The following is a 24,059-nucleotide window of genomic DNA, read 5'->3' as shown; positions in this document are numbered from 1 at the left end:
CAGCGCAATGTTAATGTTCCTTATATTCGATCACATTTAAGACCCGACACTTATTTTGGAAACACAATACCCTCATCTCATCCCCAACCCGACTGAAATGTGTATCAACGTTCATTATTAATATAGATTCGAATACCCACAATTGATTTTTATTCTTCCCCCTAGCCACCTTGAACGCCTGAGAAATATTTTCATTCGTGCGAAAGCTGAAATAAGTGTGTAATAAAACGATGATATATTAAATTCGTTTTCCCCGTGTTGCAGTTTTATTATAAGCCATTTTTCATTTTTATTGAATTGAAACCGAGCCATCCTTCGTCTCGCTCCAGGCGGAGAAAGGTTAAATTATTTGCGCCAATCAGCGCCGCTGTTAGCCATTCACCGAAGCTGTCCAAGTTCTCTCCCCTTCAGTCCCAGTCTTGTTGTTGAAGGTTTAAGCCAAGCTGCAATATGATTTTTATTTATTTATTATGGGTTATTGAAGTCATATAAACCATTGAGGGCTCAATTGATTTCATTAGTCAAATCCATACAACCTACGATATAAATAGCATAAATAAAGAACGTTGATTGCTATGTGACATTGCACACAATTAGGGACGCTTTGGAAAACAATCCAATTTCGCTTCATTTTTCTTTGGTGCTACAGGTGGATTTCTAAGTAGGCCTATGCATACTCAACATGTAATTCAGCTCTAATATCGAAATCAATGGATTTATTACAGGCACACATTTGTGATCATGTGAGCTCATGATAAAAATCTACTACTTTAAAAACTACTTGGAATCTAACCGATATGTAGGTTATTCCATAATAACCGAGAACAAACCAAATGAAGATCAATCAAATTATTATTATTATTATTATTATTATTATTATTATTATTATTGGAAGTAGTATTAGCCTAGTAGAAACATTCGCTGTTGAAGCCTAATATTTGCTAAATATTTATTCCGATATGTAAATATTAGCCTGGAAGTTATCATTAAAAGCGGAATCTAAACGTGAAAGAACAAGCGTTTAAATGAATAGGTTAAAATATACATTGACATAGTCTAAAATATGTGTTGTCTTAATGTTATAATCCATATAATTCGCACTGTCGTAAAGCCCCAACGCATTACGTTTATAATTTAAGCGCAAAATGTACGGCTGATTTTCACTCGTGGAATTTATATTAGCTAGTATAAACATATATGTAAATATGCAGGCCTATGTATATACCACATTCCATTTCATAAAACATAAAAACAAAGAGAAAGTGAAACGCGAACCACAGCTGCAGAAATCATACATTCTTCCTTCCTTTCATCCATATAGTAGCCTACTCAAAGAGTATGGAGAACAGCTTGACTTGGTCCTCTATTTTCTTCTCTGTCAATTCCGACAGTTTGACAGCAATTTACGCTGGATATTCGTATGTTTTGATAATTTAAAGCTGCAGAAATACGAAAATGAGTATGTTTCTTTAAGGACACTGAGAAGGTTTTCGCAACTCCCACCCCTTCCCGGAAATCTAATAGCCAATCGAAACGTGAATTTCAGGGTTTTAGCAGAAGGAGCGCCTCACCTGCTCAAAATCTCATCGGAAAGCACTAACACTGAGCAGTCTCTGCTTTCTCTATTAATATTAATGGTTAAAATTATTATAGATTATTTAGTATCTTAGCATGATTTCATATAGTTACGCGGAAAAGACTTTGGCTGGAGTTCTTGTAATTATCGCAAAATAAATTTAAAAAATCAACAGACATTTACACGTCAAGTTGGAAACTTGGAAACATTCTTTTTCGGATTTGCCAGAAGAACGCCGTGTTCGAACGTGTACCGTCGGTTAGGCTACTGTTGTACATTTGTAACTACGATTTTTCTTTCATGCTGTCATCTAAAATATTCTTCAATAAGTCGAAATAATAGAATCTACTAAAATGCATGCAGATAATGGATGTTTGTCCTCATTGTCCACAACTCTTGAATTCATCAAGACGGATTATTTTCTGTGAATTGCGTAATTATTATTATTATTTGCACATCTTATGGCATCTCAAGAGAACTTGGTCGCTCACGTTTTACGCGAAATATATAGCCTTACATTTCCAACCCTTATGAAGCTGATGTAAAATGCTTTCTGGTTTTTATTGTGCATCGAGAAATCAAGTCAGTTTGAAAACATTAATGAGGTAATTTAGCACGCGAACATGAACACAACAATGGAGCACACTGGGGTCGAAGAAGTCAACCAGACTCATCAACAACACGAGCCTATTAGCTTTGGGATTGATCAGATTTTGAATAGCACGGACCAGGCCACCAGCTGCATGCTGCCGAACCGGACCAGCGACGCGGATTACCAGCTGGCCTCCAACGTCTATTCTAATGGCTACAATAGTGTGTACAACCCCGCTTGCTCTATGGCTGCCGGACTCGCGGGTTCTTACAATGTCAACATGAACATGAATGTGAGCATGAATATGAACGTAAATGTAAACTCTGGTAATGCTGGTGGGGTTATTCGGGTTCCTGCCCACAGACCGATGCCTCCAACCCCTCACCCAGCTCCTTCCACTCATCCAGCGGGCATCTCGGCTGGCATGCCCACCGTGCCAACAGTGTCAACCATGGGGAACTTTACTTTTCCCTGGATGGAAAGCAGTAGGCGATTTGCAAAAGACAGACTGACAGGTAAGGTGCTTTTGACTTTAGTAGGCTACTTTTCGCCAGTTGGATTAAAAAAAGTCTCTGTCCCGTGTTCAGTAATAAGTCTATTGCCTAGCTAAATCCGTACGGCTGTAAAATGGTTTTCTAATGAAGTATTCCTACGTAGCTGAATTAATACCAATTTAGTGCAAATATAGAACTCATGCCAATATCGTAGATCAGTACGCCTAAACATATTAAATGCACAGAAAATGTGCAAATTTTCCGTTAACTGTCATTTTCTAGAGACAGTGTGTACCGATTGCACACATCTGGAAATATCAAGAGCAATAAAAAGAGTATATTTCTCCAATTCCGCTGTTATACATTATCGCAAATTCCAAAAATAAATAGGCCTAATAAAATAGGTCTGTTTTAGTAGTGTGCAGAAATGTTCTTCTTTTGGACCTCTCATTAAAGGTATAGCCTATATGCTGATAAAACACTTAATTCCAGTATTAATAAACACGTGTTATGAACTTACGAAAATAATGTATTATTGTAAAATGTACAACATTCCATGTATTATTATTATTATTATTATTATTATTATTATTATTATTATTATTATCATCATCATAGCAGACGCTTTTTTTAGGCCACTTCCAAACCATAGTGACACTATCAATGCCTATCGCAATGTGAAACGTGCAAATAGCTTGAATAAATTACTGTAATTTTATTGTAAGCGTGAAAAGACATATTGGACACAGTCCCGCATTGGGTATTAGAATGTATAGACCTTTTTCAAAGAATAAATATATCTTTAAATGTCAGGCGTGCAAATTCTCATATCTTGGTTTTCATTCTAAATAGAATGCTAAGCTTGAATTTATTATATTAGCCTACAGTAACTGATATATTTATCATGATATATAATTCAAATTTAACATTTAACATATAACTACTGTTTTAGAAAGGGTAACTTATTATTATTTTTCATTACACGCGCAGGCTATTTTATTTTGAGACTATGTATTCTTTAATTATTATTCACTTCAATTAACTATTTGCTAACCGTGTTGGCTGACTCGATATGTGATTTTGATTTTCATTATGTGTAAAAGATACAGCATGCAAAAAAAGAAGAAAAAAAAAAGAAAGAAGTTAATCAAACTCTAACCGAGTTTATATCATGCTGTGCACCCGGCAGAAAAAAATTTAAGTAGCCTATTTTATCTTTTTGAAATAATACAAGTTTGGATGGCAAATTATTTTTAGGGTTATTAGGTTTATTTTTATTGAATGTTCAGTAAGTTTCAGCATAGAATATATGGTACTTTATTTCATAACTGTCCCTTACAGGGGACAAAATCGATTTGCCGGGTACGAGTTAATTTAACACTGAACATTTTGCTGTTTGGCTATACAGAATTTTGAAGAATTATATAGTCCACAGCACAATGTAACTGTAATACTATTGTTGAATATGTTACTGATCTACCCATGTATTGACATTTACACAGTCAAAGAGCAAGTTATCCACAACAGTATTACACTAATGTAAGTTCACGGATCAAGCTTTAAAAAGGTCCAGTTGGTATCTAACATGCGTTTTCTGTCCCTGTAGAGTGGTGATGCAAGTTAAATCTGAGAATGAGTATGTGATGATATTATGTTATATGTAGGCCTATATTATGATATGCATATTACCTAGCCGAATATTTATTATTATTGTTGTTGTTGTTATTATTATTATTATTATTATCCTTCTGCTACTAGCACTAACACTACGTCTCTATTGTTGCTGCTCCTACCGTATTTCTGTTGTAAGGCTTCTCTGATAGCACTGCAACTACTACCACTACTACTGCTGCTGCTGCTGCTACTAGCTAGCTAGCTACTACTGCTGCTACTGTTACTACTACTAGCCTCTGCTACTACTAATGCAACTACTACTAAGCCTACTGCTGCTACTGCTGCTGCTGCTATTAGTTCGTTTTAGCTTAATCGCCCGTGTCAGATAATGATTAGGCTACTTCAATCACCACAGAGAGCCTTTTTTATTAAATGTAGGCTATATGCTCTCATTCAATATGGCAGCATTGAATGGTGCTTGTGGAATCACCCAGAGAACAAACGCATCATTGCGCGCCAAACAATCGCTATTAAAGTATACCGGGCACTCGGGTATCTCATATAGGCTAATTTTTTTCCAAAGGCTATTTTAGAATCATAACGTGGTTTTCTGGAAATTGTAGCCATTATACTTTCAAAAAATACCAAGACCGTTTTAATGTTTTCACTCACATGGTGAACCTAAAAAGAGGCCGCGTCTTCGTTGCACTGTAGTCCTCGATTCTACAGAGTAGTCTAGTATTGTTAACAATGAAATCCGTTTTCGGCAATAATAATAAGTGCCAGGTATCCTTCCTCTCGTGTTTGCTAGTGCGCCTTAGGTAAACTTCGTCATCTGTAGTAATTAAAGGAAATGACTTCGGTGGTGGTGCCCATGAGAGGGAGAGTCAGGCACCTGCTTCGGATGTGATTTGAACATACTTAAGTAACTAAACGAATTAATACAAATTAATTGCTGTGATCAAGCTTTCATTTTCATCCCACGTAGCCCATGTGGATGCGATATTGTTGTTCCTGTTGTCTTCTGTTATTTGTCATTTGCAAAAGCTTTGGCTTTTGGGGTCTAAACTCGTCTGTGTATCTTCTTTCAAATTAGAATGTGATTGTCATGTTATTGCTAGCACCGTTTCCCGCCTCAGGACACACAAGCAATAGCGTCAGCTCCATGTTCACCACCTGGCACTGTCAGAACCCTCGCTCGGACACGCCTTATGCATTTACAAATCGAATCTGTATAACTTTTTTTTTACATAACAATTAGCATCGGCACCACCATCATCAACACTACCACCACCACCACCACCAATAATAATAATAATAATAATAATAATAATAATAATAATAATAATAATAATAATAATAATACATGTTTTATTCTAACAATCTGACAGATAAAACAAGCAACTTTAAACAATGAAACAATTAGCAATTAGAAATAGGAACAGAAGCAAAGTCCGAATGTATATGCCTGCTCATTTAAACATCACAGGATAAATGGCAGTGATTGATAAACCCAGTGATTGCAAAATTAAATAAGCTTTGTGTGGGCTTTCCAGTTTTCTAGTTTTCTTCACATTTGCCAGATGTTGCTTAGGTGGTGATGCATGCATGCATATACATAACCTTTTATTGTGCGGCCTTCTTGGCCATGTATACTGTAGTGATACAGTACAATTGTGCTTAAAATGTACTTTCTAACCCTAAACAGTGAAGGTATATAGGCCGTAAGTCACAGGGCAAACCATGAAGTCTTGCCCAAGATCTACAGCTATTGAGCCCACATGGTGCCAGGGCTCAAGAGTCAAGTAGAGGCCTGCAGTCTATAGAGAAAAAAATAAAAAAAAAATATGTGTCATGGAGACAAGGTAATGTGTTATTGGCAGGTACACAGAGACCACGGTGTAATCCGGGGCCAAGGGACATAAACTGTCAGCATAAAGACAACAGCCACCACCTCTCATCCAATTTCTGTGCATGACACTGACGCCATCTGCGCTTTCCATCACCTAAAAATACTTCACGCTGAACTGGCAACCTTGTGTGTAACCTATCAGGTATTTCCCCTTTTCCACAGAGGTGGCAGTGATGGCAGTGATGGTCAATGGGAATCTTTATGATTCGGTGGCATATAAAGCCTGGACTGACTAGCATTTTTGAAACGGTGACACAACAGTGCTGACGTTGATTGAGTGAAAAAATTGTCTCAAGAGCTGAGATGTTTCACTGTCACCTTGATGGTTGTGAGCACATGAATGTGTGGAAAGGGCTAATGGGGTCTACAGCACCCAAAAATGTGATATTTCTACATCTCCATTAAAAGAATGCCTGCACACCCATAACTATAACTAGTCACACAGCTAGATGTATGCTACACAATGAATTTCATTGCCGAATAAATCTAGTGCTATTGAAAACATATCACAGCAACTATCTTCATGGGTGCAAAAATTAGGACAATCCTGCCGAAACTAAATAGTTTTTACGTTAAGAAATATCCTCTTAAAAATAATATTTTATTCATACATTCTTTGATAACAGGATCTTAAATATTAGAATTCAGTCAACATGATAAACATGAGGCATGGGTGTATTTCCAGAAAAATAAAAAAAATAAACATTTATAAATGCGAGTCATATCATCCATTAATTCAGTTAAAATAAGTGTAATTATTATTTAAACATACATTGCCGTTACTGGTTGATTGGTATTGGTAAATGCATACTTCCAAATAGCCTCTATTATATGTCATAGAGATGCGTATAAATGCCATCTACCAGAAGCAGGATGTAGCCGGCATGTTATTGGAAAAGATCCTTCCCTCTTCTTGGGTGTGTGCAATATTTGCACTTCAGAATATGTCCATCCTGTATGCAGCAATTTCTGATCATTTCCCTCCTGCTATTTAATAAATATGTGTTTGTATACGTATATACAGTATATTCTGTGTACTGTGTATTTTCTCATATTATTTATTTGTAAGACATTCGAATTATTTATGTGTGTGTGTGTGTCGTGTAAAAAATTAAAAGGGCAATACTACTACTAGCACTAACATTACGTCTCTACTGTTGCTGCTCCTACCGTATTTCTGTTGTAAGGCTTCTCTGATAGCACTGCAATTACTACTTCTACTACTACTACCACAAATAATAATAATAATAATAATAATAATAATAATAATAATAATAATAATAATAATGGCGTGTCATTCTCATTACAAGCCGCAACGTCTGCGGTTCGAATCTCTACCTCTCTCTTCCCCTGTTCTTCCTGTCTCTCTACACTGTCCTGTACAATAGCCGAAAAGCCCATGAAATAATAAATAATAATAACAACAACAACAACTACGGAAGTATAATAGTAAACCGTACAATGTATAGCCTGTTGGTTTCGTTCTCACCAATACAATGGAGAATGGTTTAAAAAAAAAAAAACGAGCAGGTTCGGCTCTCACTGAATTTTGTTCTCAGCCGAAGTTGTTTAGGCAGTACATTTAGGCAGTACATTTAAGAGTTAAATTGATACAAGTAATATACCCAGTTAAGTTAGCAATATAAATAAATAAATAAATAAATAAATAAATAAATGCGCGCAAGCCATCCGTGACGAAGAATACAGCAAATAGTGGAACAATCCACAAGCCTGAAACACCTTTTCACAGTTTGTACATTGTAAAAATGACATAGGCAAATTCGTATCGCCTAAAGTTGTTGCATCTTGGCTGTGAAGCAAAGGGCCCACGTGAAATGCAAACTTTAAGAAAGTTTTTTTTTTAAAATATGCAACCTTTGTAGGCTAACTGAGACCGATCCAGCGCGAAGAAATAGTTCACCAGCACAAATATTAAACAATTTATTAGTTAATGGTAAATAATGAGTGTGCAGTCTGTTTGGAATTGAAACGTGTTTGTTTCCATCTTCAGAATAATATTTACTTCTTTTTAGTCTGAGCAATATGAGTTAGCCACTGTTCTGACGCGGCACATATTTAACTGGATAAAAATGAGGGACAGTATGGATTCCTGCACATTAAATATTCACAATGCTGGGCTTTCCTCGTTAATTATTCAGGATAGGGATTGATATGTCAACTGAAAAAGCTATGATGTAAATATTCTTATCAACCCTATTCATAGTCACCGAGGGCCAGTCGTTTAACAGGGTTCATCTTCAGTTAATTTTTGAGAGCTTAGTGCATCATGCGTTGCACAAAAGCTGTACAGAATTTCGACCACACTTCATCCTATATATAGCCAAAACAGCACGAGTTCACATGCTCCAGGCATTGGTACGATAGTGTTCAAATAAAAACCATCCTATGTTGAATGTATTTATTTATTTATTTTACATTTTATACCGAAATAGTTAGGCCAATTTAGTCCTGTTTACAATTCATATGCACGTGTTCGCTACACGTGCATATGTAGGCTAGACGATATTTTGCTATCCATTGCCTTGGAGTAGCCTAGTTCCTGAACGGAACGTGTTCAACTGAGATAATTTTTACTGGGCCATCGGAAGGTCTCGTCAGGTGCGTCCCCATTCATATTAAATCGCGTGCGCAGGAGCTCACCGCAATTGTCACATCATAAAAATAACAGCCGGCAGATCGGGCACGAGGCAAAGATTTGATGTTTGGAAGAATTTCAACATATTTGATCCGAGATGTGCAGACATATAACACCTCTGGTATTATATTGTGAATCGACTTCGTGGCAGTTTATGAAGCTGAGATCTTAAACAGCCATGTCCTTCAAGTCAACAAATACTGTTAGTACATGTTTTGTAGTCCCTGGAAGACGGGGCCTTTATCTGGCTGATTCTGAATTGTAAATTAACGCGTTAAAAGTAATAACGTAGGGGCTACATTCACTTGCATATATCAGCTGTAGGTTCGTTGTATAGTGTCTTCGGTATGCCTATGTGAAAATAGGCCTAAGAAAAAAAAAACCCTAAGAAAATTATTTTTACATTTAAAAAAAATTTTATTTCAAGGGACGACATTTCCTGCCGGTGCGTAATTCCTATCTGTCAAGTTTACCAAATTAGTTTTACACAAGTGCTTTGTTAAATAATTTGAAATGCGCAAGTTCAGTATGAAAATTTTTTCCGATGATCTTACAATTTGGATATGAAAATGAGTAGCCTAGTACTGGCTAACAAAATATGGATGAGATTGAATAATCTTAAAGCAACAATACATATCATAATATCTGATTCAACAATTTAACATCCCTGCAGTTTTAATGTGATTTTTTTGTAGTTGTGCATTTAGGCCTTCTGTGCAGGATATGGCTCATTTTGGCTCTAGCATCAAAGGTAAAAGCTATGGAGGTAATTGTCCACTCCATTGAGAAAACGTGCACACAATGTTGCAGGCCTTTGCAGCGTATGCAGTTTTCCGCTGGTGCTGGCAGGGATGATGTTGACTCAGGCCCACAGGAGATTTCTTCTCTCTCTCTCTCTCGGCCATTAATTGGAGCCAAAGGCCTTGCCATGGACTTTTCAGAATGAGAGAAAGAGAAAGAACGAGTGAGCACCAGCAGGCCACAGCCATTTGCCAGTGACAGAACACTCAGCGAAAAAAACAGGAGAGAATCAGGTCATGTTGGGTTTTTTTTTTCTTATAACAACTGAGCTGATCACATAGACACATTGCCACGTGAGGCCCATTCTGTGTATTTGGCGGTTATATTACTCTACGAAGTAGCGGGCAATGGCAGTTGCTTTAGAGAGAGAGAATTTTTGGGATGATTGAGGAATTTCATTGTGCAGTGGGGGTTCTCATTTTACAGAGACAATAATGACTTCCCCAACAAATAAATATGAATTGATAGGAGGCAAGATGCATGTGATGGTGGGTATGATGACTCTGACATCTGGGAAAAATAACAGTTGCTAGCTCAGGAAAAGTAAAGACGATTTACTGTTTGTCGTGGAGGCTGTTTATTTTTCTGAAGAGCTCTTTGGTGGTTCAATTCCCAGTCTAAAGGCAAAACCTAATGACAGCCGCATAAAACCACATTTCGCACAGCAGTTTAATAAATAGCAATAGATGTTGCTGGTATATTTCAATATCCCCCTTTGAATCTTTTACAGATATATTTATTAGATTGCAACAAAGGTAATTTTCACAATGGGAAAGAGAGACCTTGTCGCAAGAAAGTGTTATTAAGTAGAAATGATTCCGTTACGGCCCGCGATTTCTCCACGGCAGCATTTACTGTGATATGCTGATAGTAAATTTTATTACGAGTGCAGATGATCTCTGGGCAGAGCCCCTGAGTGATTTGAAAAAAGGGCTTTATTTCCTGTTTAACGTGGTTCTGCAGTGTTAACGATCGTTTGGGCTCCAGATAATGACGTGCTAATGAGAGATACACCTTCAAGTGAATATCTGTAACCCCCACTGAGCTGTTTCATACACTCCGATGCGATGGTCACCATAGGAAAAAAAGTGTAGCAATGTCATGGGTGGAGTTAAGTCAGGCTCCCTTTCTCTGTTTTGAGCCGTCAGACCTCGTGTTTTTTTTTTTTTGTGTGAAAATAGCTCCCTTTATATTTATAAAGTACATTAAAAAAAAAAAAAAAAAAAAAAAAAAAAACAATTTTATGTCATTTTTGCTGGTTTAAAATATGTGATTTTTTTTCTGGCTTAAGAGTGTCGAAAAATTATTAAAGATAAAATATGGTAATTAACAACCAATTTTCCCCATTGCACTGCTTTTTTAATCAGCGCAATATAACAATGATTGTTCCCATTTAATGATAATGCACATATGGTTCGGTAGCTTAGTTAAAGATCGTTCACAGAGCAGCAATAGCAGAGGACAGGTGTCCTGTTCTTTTTATCTCGCTGTTTTTAAGTGCTAGGATGGCAGGTTGAAGGAAATCTTGAAGATGCAAGGGTCATATTGCCTGGAGCCATCATCCTTAAAGATAAAACACATTTAAACTGATCTTGCCGCTAGAGCTGTTTGAAAACCAATCACGTGGAAACAGGCAATATTAAGTTGACATTTGGTAACTGAAATCTGGAGCACCACAAAATTATGTTGACAATGGGATTATCAATTTTAATACCACTTCTGATTTGTCTGTCAAGACACAGTTATTACATCAGGCGTCAAAGGCAAATAAGAGACATGATTGGTAATCCCTTTTGGAAATGCGCAGATAATAATTTTCTCTGATGGCTATAATCGTACAGAACATGGATGGTGAAAAACTATTTACTAGCCTGCAATTTAAAATACCTGAAGTAGACTCTAATTTTGTTATGTGGGTTAGAAGCTAATTTGAACAACCTATCAGGGTTTTGTGTGATGAGATCTGGTAATGAATAATTTGTCAGTACTGTATTGTAATTCAGACGACTGCTACCATTGTGCAATTATTCGGATAATTTCAGTTTTTGAAGGGAACACTGATGCAAAACATATTTATCATGTGGAAAAAATCTGATACAGTGTATTTGTAATGCTGCTTTTGTTCACTATATGGGGTAACATTACAAATAGATTAAGTTTTTCTTTTTTGTTGATTATTTCCGTAGTTCATTGAAATTCAGAAGTCATGTTCTCGAAGATCATTTTAATGCCAAAAGGCTGTTTTAGCCATTTTACCAGATGAAATTGAACTCAAATGAAATAGCCACAATAAATTCAATGTGCTTTCCACATACATTCACAGTTAAAAATATCATCAAAAAAACTAGTGTAAAAACTACGAAAGGAAGGACCTCTCTCTTGTAGCATTTGACTGCATTGTTGAGTTATGCATGATGGCATTCAACTTCAGTTGCATGTGAGCATGTCGGCATGGAGATTTTTCTTGACTGTATTTTAGGCCATAGCTATTCTAGAGGCCCAAAATAAACTACCACTGTGTTGCAGTTTTTCCACTGGCCTAAAACTATTTATAAACATTAAATCGCGACCTCTCCACTTGTATGCTTGGGCTAACAACGCCAAATCCTCCTGTAGATTTTTGAAGCTTGTCCACAATATTTTTTTTTCCCTCTTTCTCTGGGGCAATATAATAGAGAGCCTTGCTTTATTGCTTAAACACTCAAAATGTCAATGAACTAAAACCTTTCTATAACACAGCACGCTGTAATACACGTGCATCAGTTGATTTTGAAAATGCCACTTTGCTTTTGCGATTATTGATATTTTCCTCCTTTTTTTAATTAATGGTTAATTTTAGCGCATCCATTTTCACGCTGGCCACGGGAGATTAATATCCCGATGTCAGGGATCACTTCAAGTACTGTTCATCTAAGTGCCAATGGAGCGGCTCACTTCTCGTCAACCCCTAAAGCATCTTTAGTGCGGATGAATTTTGATTGCTCTCGCTGAATGCGGATCATCAATCTCTCAACACAGCGCTCCCGTTCCCGTGGGACGCCATCGCAGATGTTTTCATATGCGCCGCGGTTCCCGGTGCTATATCTGACAGCGAAAATACATTGTTTATCCTGCAATACGATCACCTGCCAGGATTACAGTGAGGCGTGCTCGTCACTTCCACAGGCACAATCTAGGCTCCCAGACAATGCGAGTCAAGACGAGCTCTAAGCACGTACATGTGTATTGTTTGCAAATGCGCAAATGCAAATGTATTTGCATATCAATAGAGGAAAGCAGTACTCCACCTGCTACCCCACAGCTATTTCTTACACAAAGAACACACAAGGCAGGCGCTTACCTGTGAAAAAAATTAAAGGATCCATCCTGAGTGTCTGTTCTGCTCAGTTAAGAAAATCATTCAAACATTTCTTTTTACAAGACATGTTCCACAAGGTAGAACGCCATTTGGGTTTTTGGTGAATTGTCTTAAACACAAAATTAAATTTACTTTGGGCAACACAACTAAATTTCACTTTCACACGTGCTCTCACAAATGCAGTAATTGTCTTGACAAAGTGTTATGGTGCAAGGTCTACAGAGTGTCATAAAGCTTGCAAAGCTTTGATTTTGCATACTAAAATGAAAAAAATGAAAGCCTCTTAACATACTTGATAGTATCATATCTTGCCATTAAGTATATTGATAAGATTAATTTTTAAGAATCAAAAATATCTGACCGCGTCAGTTTTATCGATATAACAAATGTGAATAATACAAAACTACAGTAAAAATGTATTTCTTTTAAACATTCTGCATAATTCATCGGTTTAATCCTTCACAAGAGAAATGGCTGAGCATCCACGTCAACTTATAAAACATAATAATTGAAAATAGTAATATGACAAAATAACAATGGAAATATATTAGAATAGAAGTGGCAGAATTGCAGATTACAAACAGTAGACATAATAGGGGAGTTAGAATGAAAGCAGAAGGCTTTGCGCAACGCTGACGTCAGGCGAATGTACGTGGTGACTCCTCACTCAGAGTATTGTTGTGCCCCCACAGCCCACCGCGGCAGCTGCCACGGGACGGGGACCCTGACTATATCTCCCTCTGTTGTTCTATAGCGGAGCAGGCAGTGGACGGACCAGTGGGAGGCCCGTGCGGCAGGGCGGGACACCCCTCCCTGGCCGCCCTCCGCCCTGTTCCAGAGGGGGAGATCAGCGGGGCCCCCGTCTGGAGCTCCGTGGAAGCGCTAGCCAAACACTGTTACCCCGATCTCGCCCTGCTGCGAGAGGCTAGTCCGCTCCTGGACTACCCATTTCTCAAGGGCGCTTGCCCAGGTGAGTTTGAGGGCAGGGCCCCTATGGTTCTGCGGACTCCCCAGCTCTTGCTGGGAGAGATGTTGGCAGCCTTCCACTGACGAAAACACAGTGTGTTAGCGTGAACACGTGCACTTCCTATTCGCTTAATCCACTGGCCGTTAGAGACAAATCTAATGACAGACAGCTTCAGGTAGTTTACCAGCAATATAGCCCAATTAATTAAAAAATCAATCAAATAGTCATGGCATGTAACTGCACTGCACACTACACTTTGAATGTGTAACATTGAATAATTCTGAGAAAAGAGTAAATACTCCTGAAATTAAGTGCAAATAAAATAAATATTCATGCCTATAGAAAATGCCGTCGTTGGTTTTACATATATAGTATATATGATAAACAGTGGCAACATCAATCAAATACTCAATCAAATTTCAGTCACAAAGGAAAAAAAAATAGTATGTAGGGATTACTTACAAAGTGATTAGTTCTGTTGTATAACGTTGCGTGTTTCAATGGAAAATTACTAAACATTACATTTTACTAAACTAAACATTATTTTTATTGAATGTTTTTGAACACACAAAAACTATGATATAGCATTGGAACATGGGATGGCACACCAAGACCTTGAACAGAACAGCACCATAATTATCCCACCCATGAACAGAACATCCGGCTCAGTCATGTGATATAATAACAGAGGATTTGTCATCTTATGCACTGACAAAACATCTATTTTAATTGAGTGAAACACTATCAGAAGACCTGACTTAACATTAATTATTTGGCGGAACACTGGCATCTGACACACTGACAGAACATCTGGTTAAGAAACGGTGATGATACATTGACAAAACATCTGTCTCTGTCATGCTGCAACATGTTGACAGAACATCTGACTTATCCACGTGATACACAAAGCATCTGTTCTAGTCGCGTCAGACCGACAGAGAGTCAGGATTGGTCACCTGACACCCTGACAGACACGTTTGCCCTCTTCCCTCGGCAGCGGCCTTGTCTCCATTCTCTGTGACCCGGCGGATCGGACACCCTTATCAGAACCGTACGCCCCCAAAGAGGAAAAAGCCCCGCACCTCCTTCAGTCGAGTGCAGATCTGCGAGCTGGAAAAGCGCTTCCATCGGCAAAAGTACCTGGCGTCGGCCGAACGTGCCACCCTGGCCAAGACACTGAAGATGACCGATGCCCAGGTCAAAACCTGGTTCCAGAACAGGAGAACAAAATGGAGGTAGGTTTTCCCATTTGTCATTTGCATTTATTCCTGGAATTTATTTAGGCATAAATGCAAGTAATAATCTATACTATAATTTAAGTAAGTGTTTTTTTTTTTTTTTTTGTATTTACAGGACATAGGTTATTAACTGGTTTTGGCAGGGATATGCACAGTCACCCAATGGGTTTATTGTCTCTCAGTTATAGTACAGTTATACCTCAAAAACTGATCATGTTTAAGTAAAATTTCAGCCCTGTTTCAAATTAACGGTACATACACCTTCATGTGGTGGATGATTTAACAGAAAAAAATCATAATTTAAAAAAAAAACTGAACTTAACTTAACCTAAATTGACCTATATAATATATCATGTCTTTGTATACTGTCAGTACAGTGCTCTCCAAAATTATTCACACCCTTCAAGATGCAATAAAATAAACACAACAGCAATGAATTAGATTGTGTGCTCAAAAACTGGAAACAATCTTATTCTTTTATACAATACAGTTGCTCCAAGAAAAATATTCCATTGAAGTAATTTTCAAAAAAGATGTGTGTAATACTTTTTTCACACGCATATTAATTATTTTAAATAAAATCCAACAAAACTGCTCTGTATTAACATGCATGTTATGTTAATCTCTATTTTAGGAACTATGGCCTCCCATGAGTTTCTGTTTCACTGTGGTATGAAAATAAGGTAGAAACATATGTCTTCTATCCTCATAGGGAAAGGCAACTACTTGAAAAAACAACAATGGGTTGTTGACCCTCACAAGTCAGGAGATAGTTACAAATAAAAAATAAAATAAAAAATAAAATAAAATAAATTAACAATGACACTTTCTGCTATTATGTCAATAATTAGAAGTTTAAAATCAATGGAACCTTAATGCATGTTAGAGGACCCACATGCAACAAGTTCCCACACAGAGTGAGGCAAATCGTTTGCGAGGAAAAGAAAGGGGGCCCCCACAAATTCTGCAAATCTACAATCTGATACCACCTCCATGCCAGTAGGCTTTTTAGAAGGGTTGCCAGAAAAAAAAAAAAAAACTTTTGGGGTTTTATTGCCTAATGAGACCAAATTTGGCCATGCTCAACAGCAGTTGGATTGGTGGTGTAAGATATTGAAATTCTGTTGAAAAGGATATCATGCCTATGGCAAAATATGGAAGTGGATCTTTTAAGTTATGGGCTTTATGCATCACCTGAGCTTGGAGGTCTTGTTGAAGTCAATGGAATAATGAACTTCAGCAAGCACCAAGACAATCCTGATGCTCTCTGCCAGGAAGTTCAAACTGACTTTCTGCAAGACAATTATGTCAGTCATACCTCAAAATCAACAATGAAATGGCTAACTGACCACAAAAATATTGTTTTGCCATAGATATCTCAGTTTCCAGACTTTTTTGAAAAAGAAAAAAAAAATATTATTGGTCCTATTTTACTTATAATAAATAAATAACTGTATTTTGTTTAATTCAATTGAATCATGAAAGTAGAATATATTCCACATTTGAAAATGAAACATAGCCCTGTACTTGTATTATTTATTGTACCCTCCCTTTTTTGTTAAATTTGTATCAAGGCTATGAATAATTTTTACGGGCAGTGTATTAAAGCTGTTAATCAATAAAATAAAATAAAATTAAAAAAAAAAAAAAATATATATATATATATAATTGATTCATTCTTTGAATTACTTGAATACTAATTGGATGCTATCATTTTATCAACATTATTTGTCTGGGCTCTGTTGCCCAACACAGTAGTATTTAATGAGAATGACAAAGGTCTTGTTGCTTAGAACACAGTATGCTTTTCTTGATATTTGAAACTGACAAAATAAGTTGTTCTTTTCAATCAATTTGCTTGCAATTGCTAGATGATAACTGAAACTTGTCAGATTGCTGTCATATGAAATTAAGCTCTTCTTTCAATCCAGATAGGACACGTGTTGTCATGGTGCCTACTGCTTCAACCATAAAACCGAAGTCAGTGTGTAAATTCACCAGAGAAAGAGGTCTGTGCTCTGCAGAACTCTTACTCATATGGGCTGGCAGCAACTGAATCATGGCATCAGTAATTTATGATTTTATTATAGACTGTTGAGGTGACAAAACATTTTAAGATACCAAATGAGAGATGAAATGCCAATATGATTAAATACTAGTCCTAGTGTTAGGGCCAACATACAAACACATTTTGAAAAATAAATGCAGGAAACCACAGTTCTTTTATTCTTAGTTGGTTTCATATCTGTAAAGTAATGTGAAATATGTTAATGTTGTAATATGTATTACAGCATGTGATTGCTCTTGACTTTTTTAAATGCTGAAAACATGCACAATGCATTTGAATTTACTGTATATGAATGCATAATGAATATGAATGTCAGAAATCCAAAGGCGATTGTATCCAGGAATTATTTATAACTTTAAAATAATCTAAGCCATAGCTTAACCAATTGATAAAGTGAATTAATTTGTGAACCATCTTCTTAACTGGCAAGTAGTTGCTAGTGGTAGTGTGGCTTATATGGAATATGTGCTGTAATGATAACACAGCTCATTTTTGGACCACTGTAGGTCTTCCCCTACTGTCTAAAAACAGCTGGCATAGCTGGTTCAGTCACATGGTGCAGTGGCCCAAATCATCAAACTTTAAATGTACTGATTGTGGTAATGTTACAGAGGGTGATGTTTGTACATGGAGATTACAATTGCCAATTCAGCTTTATCATATGTTTGCATTTGTATAATATGTAAAGGCAGCTATTTTCAAGTGGGTTTTAGTTGAACAGTAAGCCACCATTCTTGTGGTAAATCTACACACAGCTAACAGTGCTAATATCTATTGGTGGTTTACACTGAGGCATTCTTTAAAATTATGATAATGATAAATTTGTCACATGAAATGCAGAAAACTCAGCACTGTAGTTTTCATGGAAATGCATGAGATTGTTGGACCTAAATGTGTGAATGTGAGATTGCCATTCAACGTGTGAGTCATGGAAAATGTCTGAGCGAGTCAGCTGTGTGCATAAAACAGGGCAGACATGGTTTGAACTGTATTCCATGTAATGGTAATTCAAATTAACATGCAACTTTTTAAGACGCTGCTACTTTATTTATTATTAGTAGGAATAAGAAGCTATCCTTCCTATTGTAAATCCACTAACAGATTTCAAAATCTAAACACAACAATATCACTTTCTGGCTATCATTTATTGGTAGGTAGAGGAAGCAGATACCAGTAGATAGTTAACTTGCAAACTGTAACTCTACATTTATGTCACGAGAAAGCTACTGTAACTAACTAGCTACTGTTAATGAAATACCAGGCGTAGGAAATAACAAGTACTAACCATGCCGCCGGGGAATGATATCATAGAATATTCTTAAGTTTTAGTAAGCTATCTAGCCTACTAGACAAAATGTTTTGATGAAATGTTATGTATATAGGTAACTAGCCAGCTCAGATTTGGGTTTCCTTCTGGATACACCAATGTCTTTTTGAACCCCTGAAAAGTATGAAACTGTCAGTGCTGTATAAGTATGGGGTATGGCTCTCCAAGGCATAACATGGCGGATTGAATACCTGCCACTCAAATTTGTTTAATTATACTGAACAAATCATTTCACATAATTTTCCCAAAGCTTCCCTCACACTAGGAGATTTCAAAAAGAGCTTGAAAACCTAGGCAGCACCTCACCCCACCAACCACCACTCACCACACCCCCACCCTGCTCTGACCCCTTCCAATTGATCGCTGGGACCAATCTTGCCTTATCTGAAAAAGTGCAAAGACTATCTTTCGTGTACATTTGTCATCTTTGGAGAATAAGGGGTGGCTCAGCAGACTGCGGATGCACCAACTACTCACGAACCACTGCTAACAAAAACAGAAAAGTCAGATTAGATTATTCCACTGAAATTGTCCCATAGTCTCTCTGACGATGACAAAAATACACAGTTTTTGCTTAGCTCAGCTCCTTGTTTTATCTACCTTTTTAAGAAACAAATTCACTTGACAAAGCAAAAACACTCCTCCTTTTAAAAGGCAGCCTGTGTGCTGCTGTCCAAAGGAATATTGACCGGTCTGTATAATGGAAAACAGTGTTCCCTAAAGAAACACTACCCCAATTTACTCAAATTTATGTGGTCCTTTTAAAAGGAGTACTAATTTGAATTATAATGCTTTTGTACCTCTGGTTTTATAAACAAGTTTCAGGAGGGAAAGTGGGTGGTTGTTAGCATTGATTTGCATTGACTATATGATGGGGCGTGTTATTAGGACCCAAATTACATAGGACAGGGGTGTCCAATCTTATCCAGAAAGGGCCGGTGTGGGTGCAGATTTTTGTTTTAGCCCAGTACTATGACACCTGATTTAATTAACCGATTATGGTCTTCAACCAAGGTAACGTTAAGTAAAATCAAGTGCCTTACTGTGGGTAAACACAAAATCCTCCACTCACACTGGCACTTTTCGGATAAGATTGGACACACCTGACACAGGGCTAAAGAACGGTTCCCACAAGAGAACAGTGAGTAATTGAGTGTAGAGCTGACTGTCATGTATAAGACTATCTATGAAATACTACTATCATGCATTTTGGACACTGCACATGCATACGGCTATAATTCCATTCCCCTAGAATTTTACTTGAGTATTCCTTAATTATCACTCTAGAACATTTCGAAACTGCTCAATGGCTAAACGCACACACACACACACACACACACACACACACAACTGTGGCTAGGTCGGCAGAAAAACAAGGTGAAATATGAGCAGGCTGGACATACGTGGTTCGGGTTTGTAGCTTTTCCAGTGATTTATTACCTCTCCCCAGCAGTAGCACAGAGGCTCTGCATGACGGATATGTATGTGTCTGCCGTGTGTGTAATAAGGACATGATCAAATGAACAGATGAGAAATCAGATTAGTGTAATGAGCTTAGTGGTAACGTGTGGCTGATGGATGGTGCTTGGCGTGCATGAGTGAGTTTTTTTGTAGGATTTATCCACGTCTACTGTCCAGGTTAGGCATATTACAGTCCATCCACATGTCCCCCCACCAACCAAATGAATGCATTAATAAAACAATAATAAATAAAATTAAATTATTGATTTGTTTGTTTATATTACCTGCTTATTATTACTGGTCACCACTTTTAAATGAATACTATAAATCATTTATTGACTTGTTTTTTTTTTGCATATGCCTAGAGCAATTTGCATGGTTGGGCTTGAAGTGGATTTTTTTCAGGAAATGTAACTCTGGATCCTCATCTTGAATAGCTATATTCACTGCTTTATCACCATGCTTTATCAAACAATCATTAAGAAGAAGTCGTGTCAGGAGCTTTGGACTTGAGTTCAAATCACCATGCTTGTCTATAAGCAAGTCATAACTCTAGGGAATCAAGCTGTATAAGTCTTCCACGGTTTTTAATGTACTGCAGAGCATACATTAAGTGGTATACTATACTATGAATGGTATACTATACTATACTATACTATGTATAGTTAATGCAATTTGGGTGTCTCTTCAGCTATCTGTTGGAATGGATCATGAAACAACTCTGATTAAGTGTGTGTTCTTAATATAGTTTGTCAAATGAAATAGGGGGAAATTATAATAGAAGAGCAAAGAGATTTCAGAGAATCAGGCTGCTGTACAGCTTTCTGGATGCTAATCTGTCATTCGTGTATACTGAATAAACCAAGAATAAGTACTTTACTCTAAGTGCTTCTATTCAGCACAGATACATTCTTAATAGATAAATACTGCTTCTCAGTTTGATCTTTACCTTTTTCAAAATAACATGTTTGCTTTTACACTTTAGGGTATCAAAAACCTGGTAAAGAACTGAATGTCTTAAAAACATATTGGATTATATTATATAATAATTATTAACTACGTTTATTACTCAAGTACAATGTACAGAAAGACCTACTTGAGATTCTAATACAAAAGCATCTATAGGTTAAGAAATTTAAATATTTCTTCCAAAAACAAAGCAAACAAATGAAGTAACAAATTAGTTAACCGGTTTTGCATTATCTGGTACTGTAGGTGTCTGACAAATTAGAAAATCAATGCTGTGAGGAAGGCAGGTTGTACAATCGAAATGGATTAGCCATGATCAACATGCTGTCAATGTGAAGGGCTATGTTCAGCTCTGGTGGAAGCACTTGCCACCATGAAAAGATTTATATCCATGGTTCAATCAAGTTACTGTCATTTCCAATAAACACATCTGTTGTGACTTAACAGAGGTAGTGAGGTTCTGTGTTATGTCAGAGATTGGGAAATGCACCATGCATCTGTCAGCTTACAACAACAGCACCAGGCTGAAAATATACAGTTGGAAGAAGGCAGCCCGATGAACAGACAGAACCAAATACTCTTAAGGGGAATGTGATTTGCAGACAAAAATCAACACTTGTGTTTTTACCCTCCCACCACCAGGAGGCAGACGGCTGAGGAGCGGGAGGCAGAGAGACAACAGGCCAATCGTCTGATGCTACAGCTCCAGCAGGAGGCCTTCCAGAAAACTCTGAACCAGCCCCTGCAGCAGGATCCACTCTGTCTGCACAACTCCTCACTATATGCCCTCCAGAACCTGCAGCCCTGGGCAGAAGACAACAAGGTGACCTCTGTCACCTCTGTGGCATCTGTGGTCTGACCCAGGCAGCAGTGGGGAAGGGGCAAGGCATTCTCTGGGTGGGGGACCTAAAGGTGGGTGGGGGGTCCATTTGAGGAAATGGGTGGGCTATTGTGTAGTGGACAGTTTGCCATAACTTTGCCCCTTGTGCCTCAATTAGCATTGTGAGATGTGTGACTTTTGTGTAAAACTCAAAATAAGGGAGGGATATTTACCTGTCCTCATGCATTTTACGTGTGTGGGTGTTTGTGTGAGAGAGAGTGTGTGTAGGCGTGTTTTTACCTATATATTGCAGCTGTTTATGACTTGTAAGGGATTGAGTTGACATTTATAATAGAAAGACTATGAGGGAATTTAAAGAAAGAACCTGATATACCTGCTAATGTTTGTATATATCTTCCAATGCCAAGTAATACATTTTTTTGTGTGTGCACCCAAACATGGGTATTGAAAATACAGTTTGAGATCCATTAAAATGGACAGGGCAGACAAACTCTGTCCTACATGAATCTGTTTAGTATTTCTTACCTTACATGAGATTTTCACTTTCCCTTCAGCTGTCTGTCTAACAGAAGGAGGAGCTAATCTGCAGATGTCTGTCTAACAGAGGGCGGAGCTAATCATCAGATGTCAGTCTAACAGAGGGTGGAACTAATCTTCAACTGTCTGTCTAACAGAGGGTGGAGCTAATCTTCAAAGATCTTTCAGAGGGTGGAGCATATGACAGGACCAGTCATGGATCCTGACTGTCAGTCATCGTTAGCCCACAGGCTACACTTCAGCTTCAATGTGGCTAAATATTCTTTTGTTTTCATATGCATATGACTTCACTTGAATGCATGTTCCAAATGTGTCTGTGTGTGCACTTTTGGGATTTCCCTCTGAGGCAGAGACTTTAAACCTCATTTTTTTTTTGTTGTCAGTTTGGTCTAGAGGCAGCTGTGTCCTTTTCTACCATGTCATGTCAGACTGACCACAACTTCCTATTTAATGTGCTTTATATTAAATGTCATTTTGACTTGACATTGCTTCAAGTGTTATCAAATAGCCTTGATTTTTTGGCATTTATCATTTATACCCATCATGTCTCACTGTAGACTCTGGTATTTACATGTGCCAACAGTTGAAAGGATATTGAGCAATGGTGGCTTGACGGGATAGGCCAGCTATGCATCAATATGTTGAGACGGGCTGGCCTGAAAGTAAGAGAGCCGCACCAGGTGAGTTTAGTTAAAAAAAGGCCCCAGGAACTTGGATGGATAAGAGCCACCCGTCGAACCGTTTACATGTCTCCACGTCGTGGGTCATAAGCCCAAGTCAGATTTGTGGAAACACGGCCTTCGCTGATCTCAGGGCCCCTGGTGCAATGTGGAGAGACACGAGAGCTTATCACTTTCCAGGTGAGCATGGGAAAAGAACAAAACTTTCCATTCGGGACATCCCAAAAACAGTGACGTCCAGCTAAATCTCTCCCGGGGAAGGGGAGGAGGCGTTGAGTCACAGAGTTGCACCCCCCGTGGTTCATGGATGCATAAATGAGGCATCAAACTCTAATCAAGGCAGTGGAGAAGGTATGCGCGGATTGACTTGGATCTGAAAAATGTGGGCGGATGTGTGGGCGGAACAATGGCCAATGCCCTTTTCGGCTGGGCAACGCGTCAATTACGCTTCAAATGAGAGTTCGGTAAAGGTGCAGATGAGGGCATATCTGAAAAGTGACAAGATAAAGATCAGCAACGACAGCTTTTGAAATACAGAATTGTATGGCGCAAGACATTGAATCATGTCTTTTAAATGAATGCTTTTTTTTTTTTCTTTTTTTATATTACCACTTCCCTCCCTGCCAATTGTCTTGAACTTCCAGCAGTTAAGACGATGTCAATCCATCAAAGTACTGGAAGTTTTACAGTTTTGTCTGCCATCAAGTGAGATATGTGTCATGTTTCCATGTTTTGCACTTTTGGTTTTCGTTTTTTCGTTTTTCTGAATTGTTCATATGTAAAAAGGAACATATTCACTTTCAAATAAAACTTAATATATGGAAAGGTTTGCATTTTCTCATTGTATTAAGGGAGTATGCAGCTTTTAATTTTGTATTAGTATGTTTTCATGTTTGCTTAATAATCTGATGAGTTACTCATTGTTATTTTTTATTTTTTAAAGCCCATTAATTAAACAAATATAGTTT

The 24,059-nt window shown here is 37.7% G+C and overlaps 1 protein-coding gene across 3 annotated transcripts; it reads left to right on the top strand.

Annotated features, from left to right (window-relative positions):
- Window positions 1-1,595: 1,595 nt before the first annotated feature.
- tlx2 (T cell leukemia homeobox 2) lies at window positions 1,596-24,023 on the top strand. Of its 3 annotated transcripts, XM_064344214.1 has the most exons (5): window positions 1,596-2,683; window positions 13,758-13,973; window positions 14,968-15,205; window positions 21,676-21,856; window positions 22,429-24,023. In XM_064344214.1, exons 1-5 carry the CDS (start codon window positions 2,200-2,202, stop codon window positions 22,438-22,440), a joined length of 1,131 nt encoding a protein of 376 aa, XP_064200284.1. In that variant the 5' UTR covers window positions 1,596-2,199; the 3' UTR covers window positions 22,441-24,023. The 3 variants fall into 3 exon arrangements, with proteins under 3 accessions (XP_064200284.1, XP_064200283.1, XP_064200285.1); XM_064344213.1 differs by lacking the exon at window positions 22,429-24,023 and having other exon boundaries at window positions 21,676-21,892; XM_064344215.1 differs by lacking the exons at window positions 13,758-13,973; window positions 22,429-24,023 and having other exon boundaries at window positions 21,676-21,892.
- Window positions 24,024-24,059: the final 36 nt, after the last annotated feature.

Source organism: Anguilla rostrata, chromosome 7 (assembly GCF_018555375.3).
Source record: "Anguilla rostrata isolate EN2019 chromosome 7, ASM1855537v3, whole genome shotgun sequence".
NCBI classification, from domain to species: Eukaryota; Metazoa; Chordata; class Actinopteri; order Anguilliformes; family Anguillidae; genus Anguilla; species Anguilla rostrata.
This window is presented reverse-complemented; position numbering and strand designations above follow the sequence as displayed.

What these genes read in the sequence shown, in the direction of transcription:
- tlx2 (XM_064344213.1), top strand. Translation starts at nt 2,200, where the DNA reads ATGAACACAACAATGGAGCACACTGGGGTCGAAGAAGTCAACCAGACT. An exon ending in TGCAAAAGACAGACTGACAG is followed by an intron (nt 2,684 to 13,757) that starts GTAAGGTGCTTT and finishes GTTGTTCTATAG; the next exon opens with CGGAGCAGGCAGTGGACGGA. An exon ending in TCTCAAGGGCGCTTGCCCAG is followed by an intron (nt 13,974 to 14,967) that starts GTGAGTTTGAGG and finishes TTCCCTCGGCAG; the next exon opens with CGGCCTTGTCTCCATTCTCT.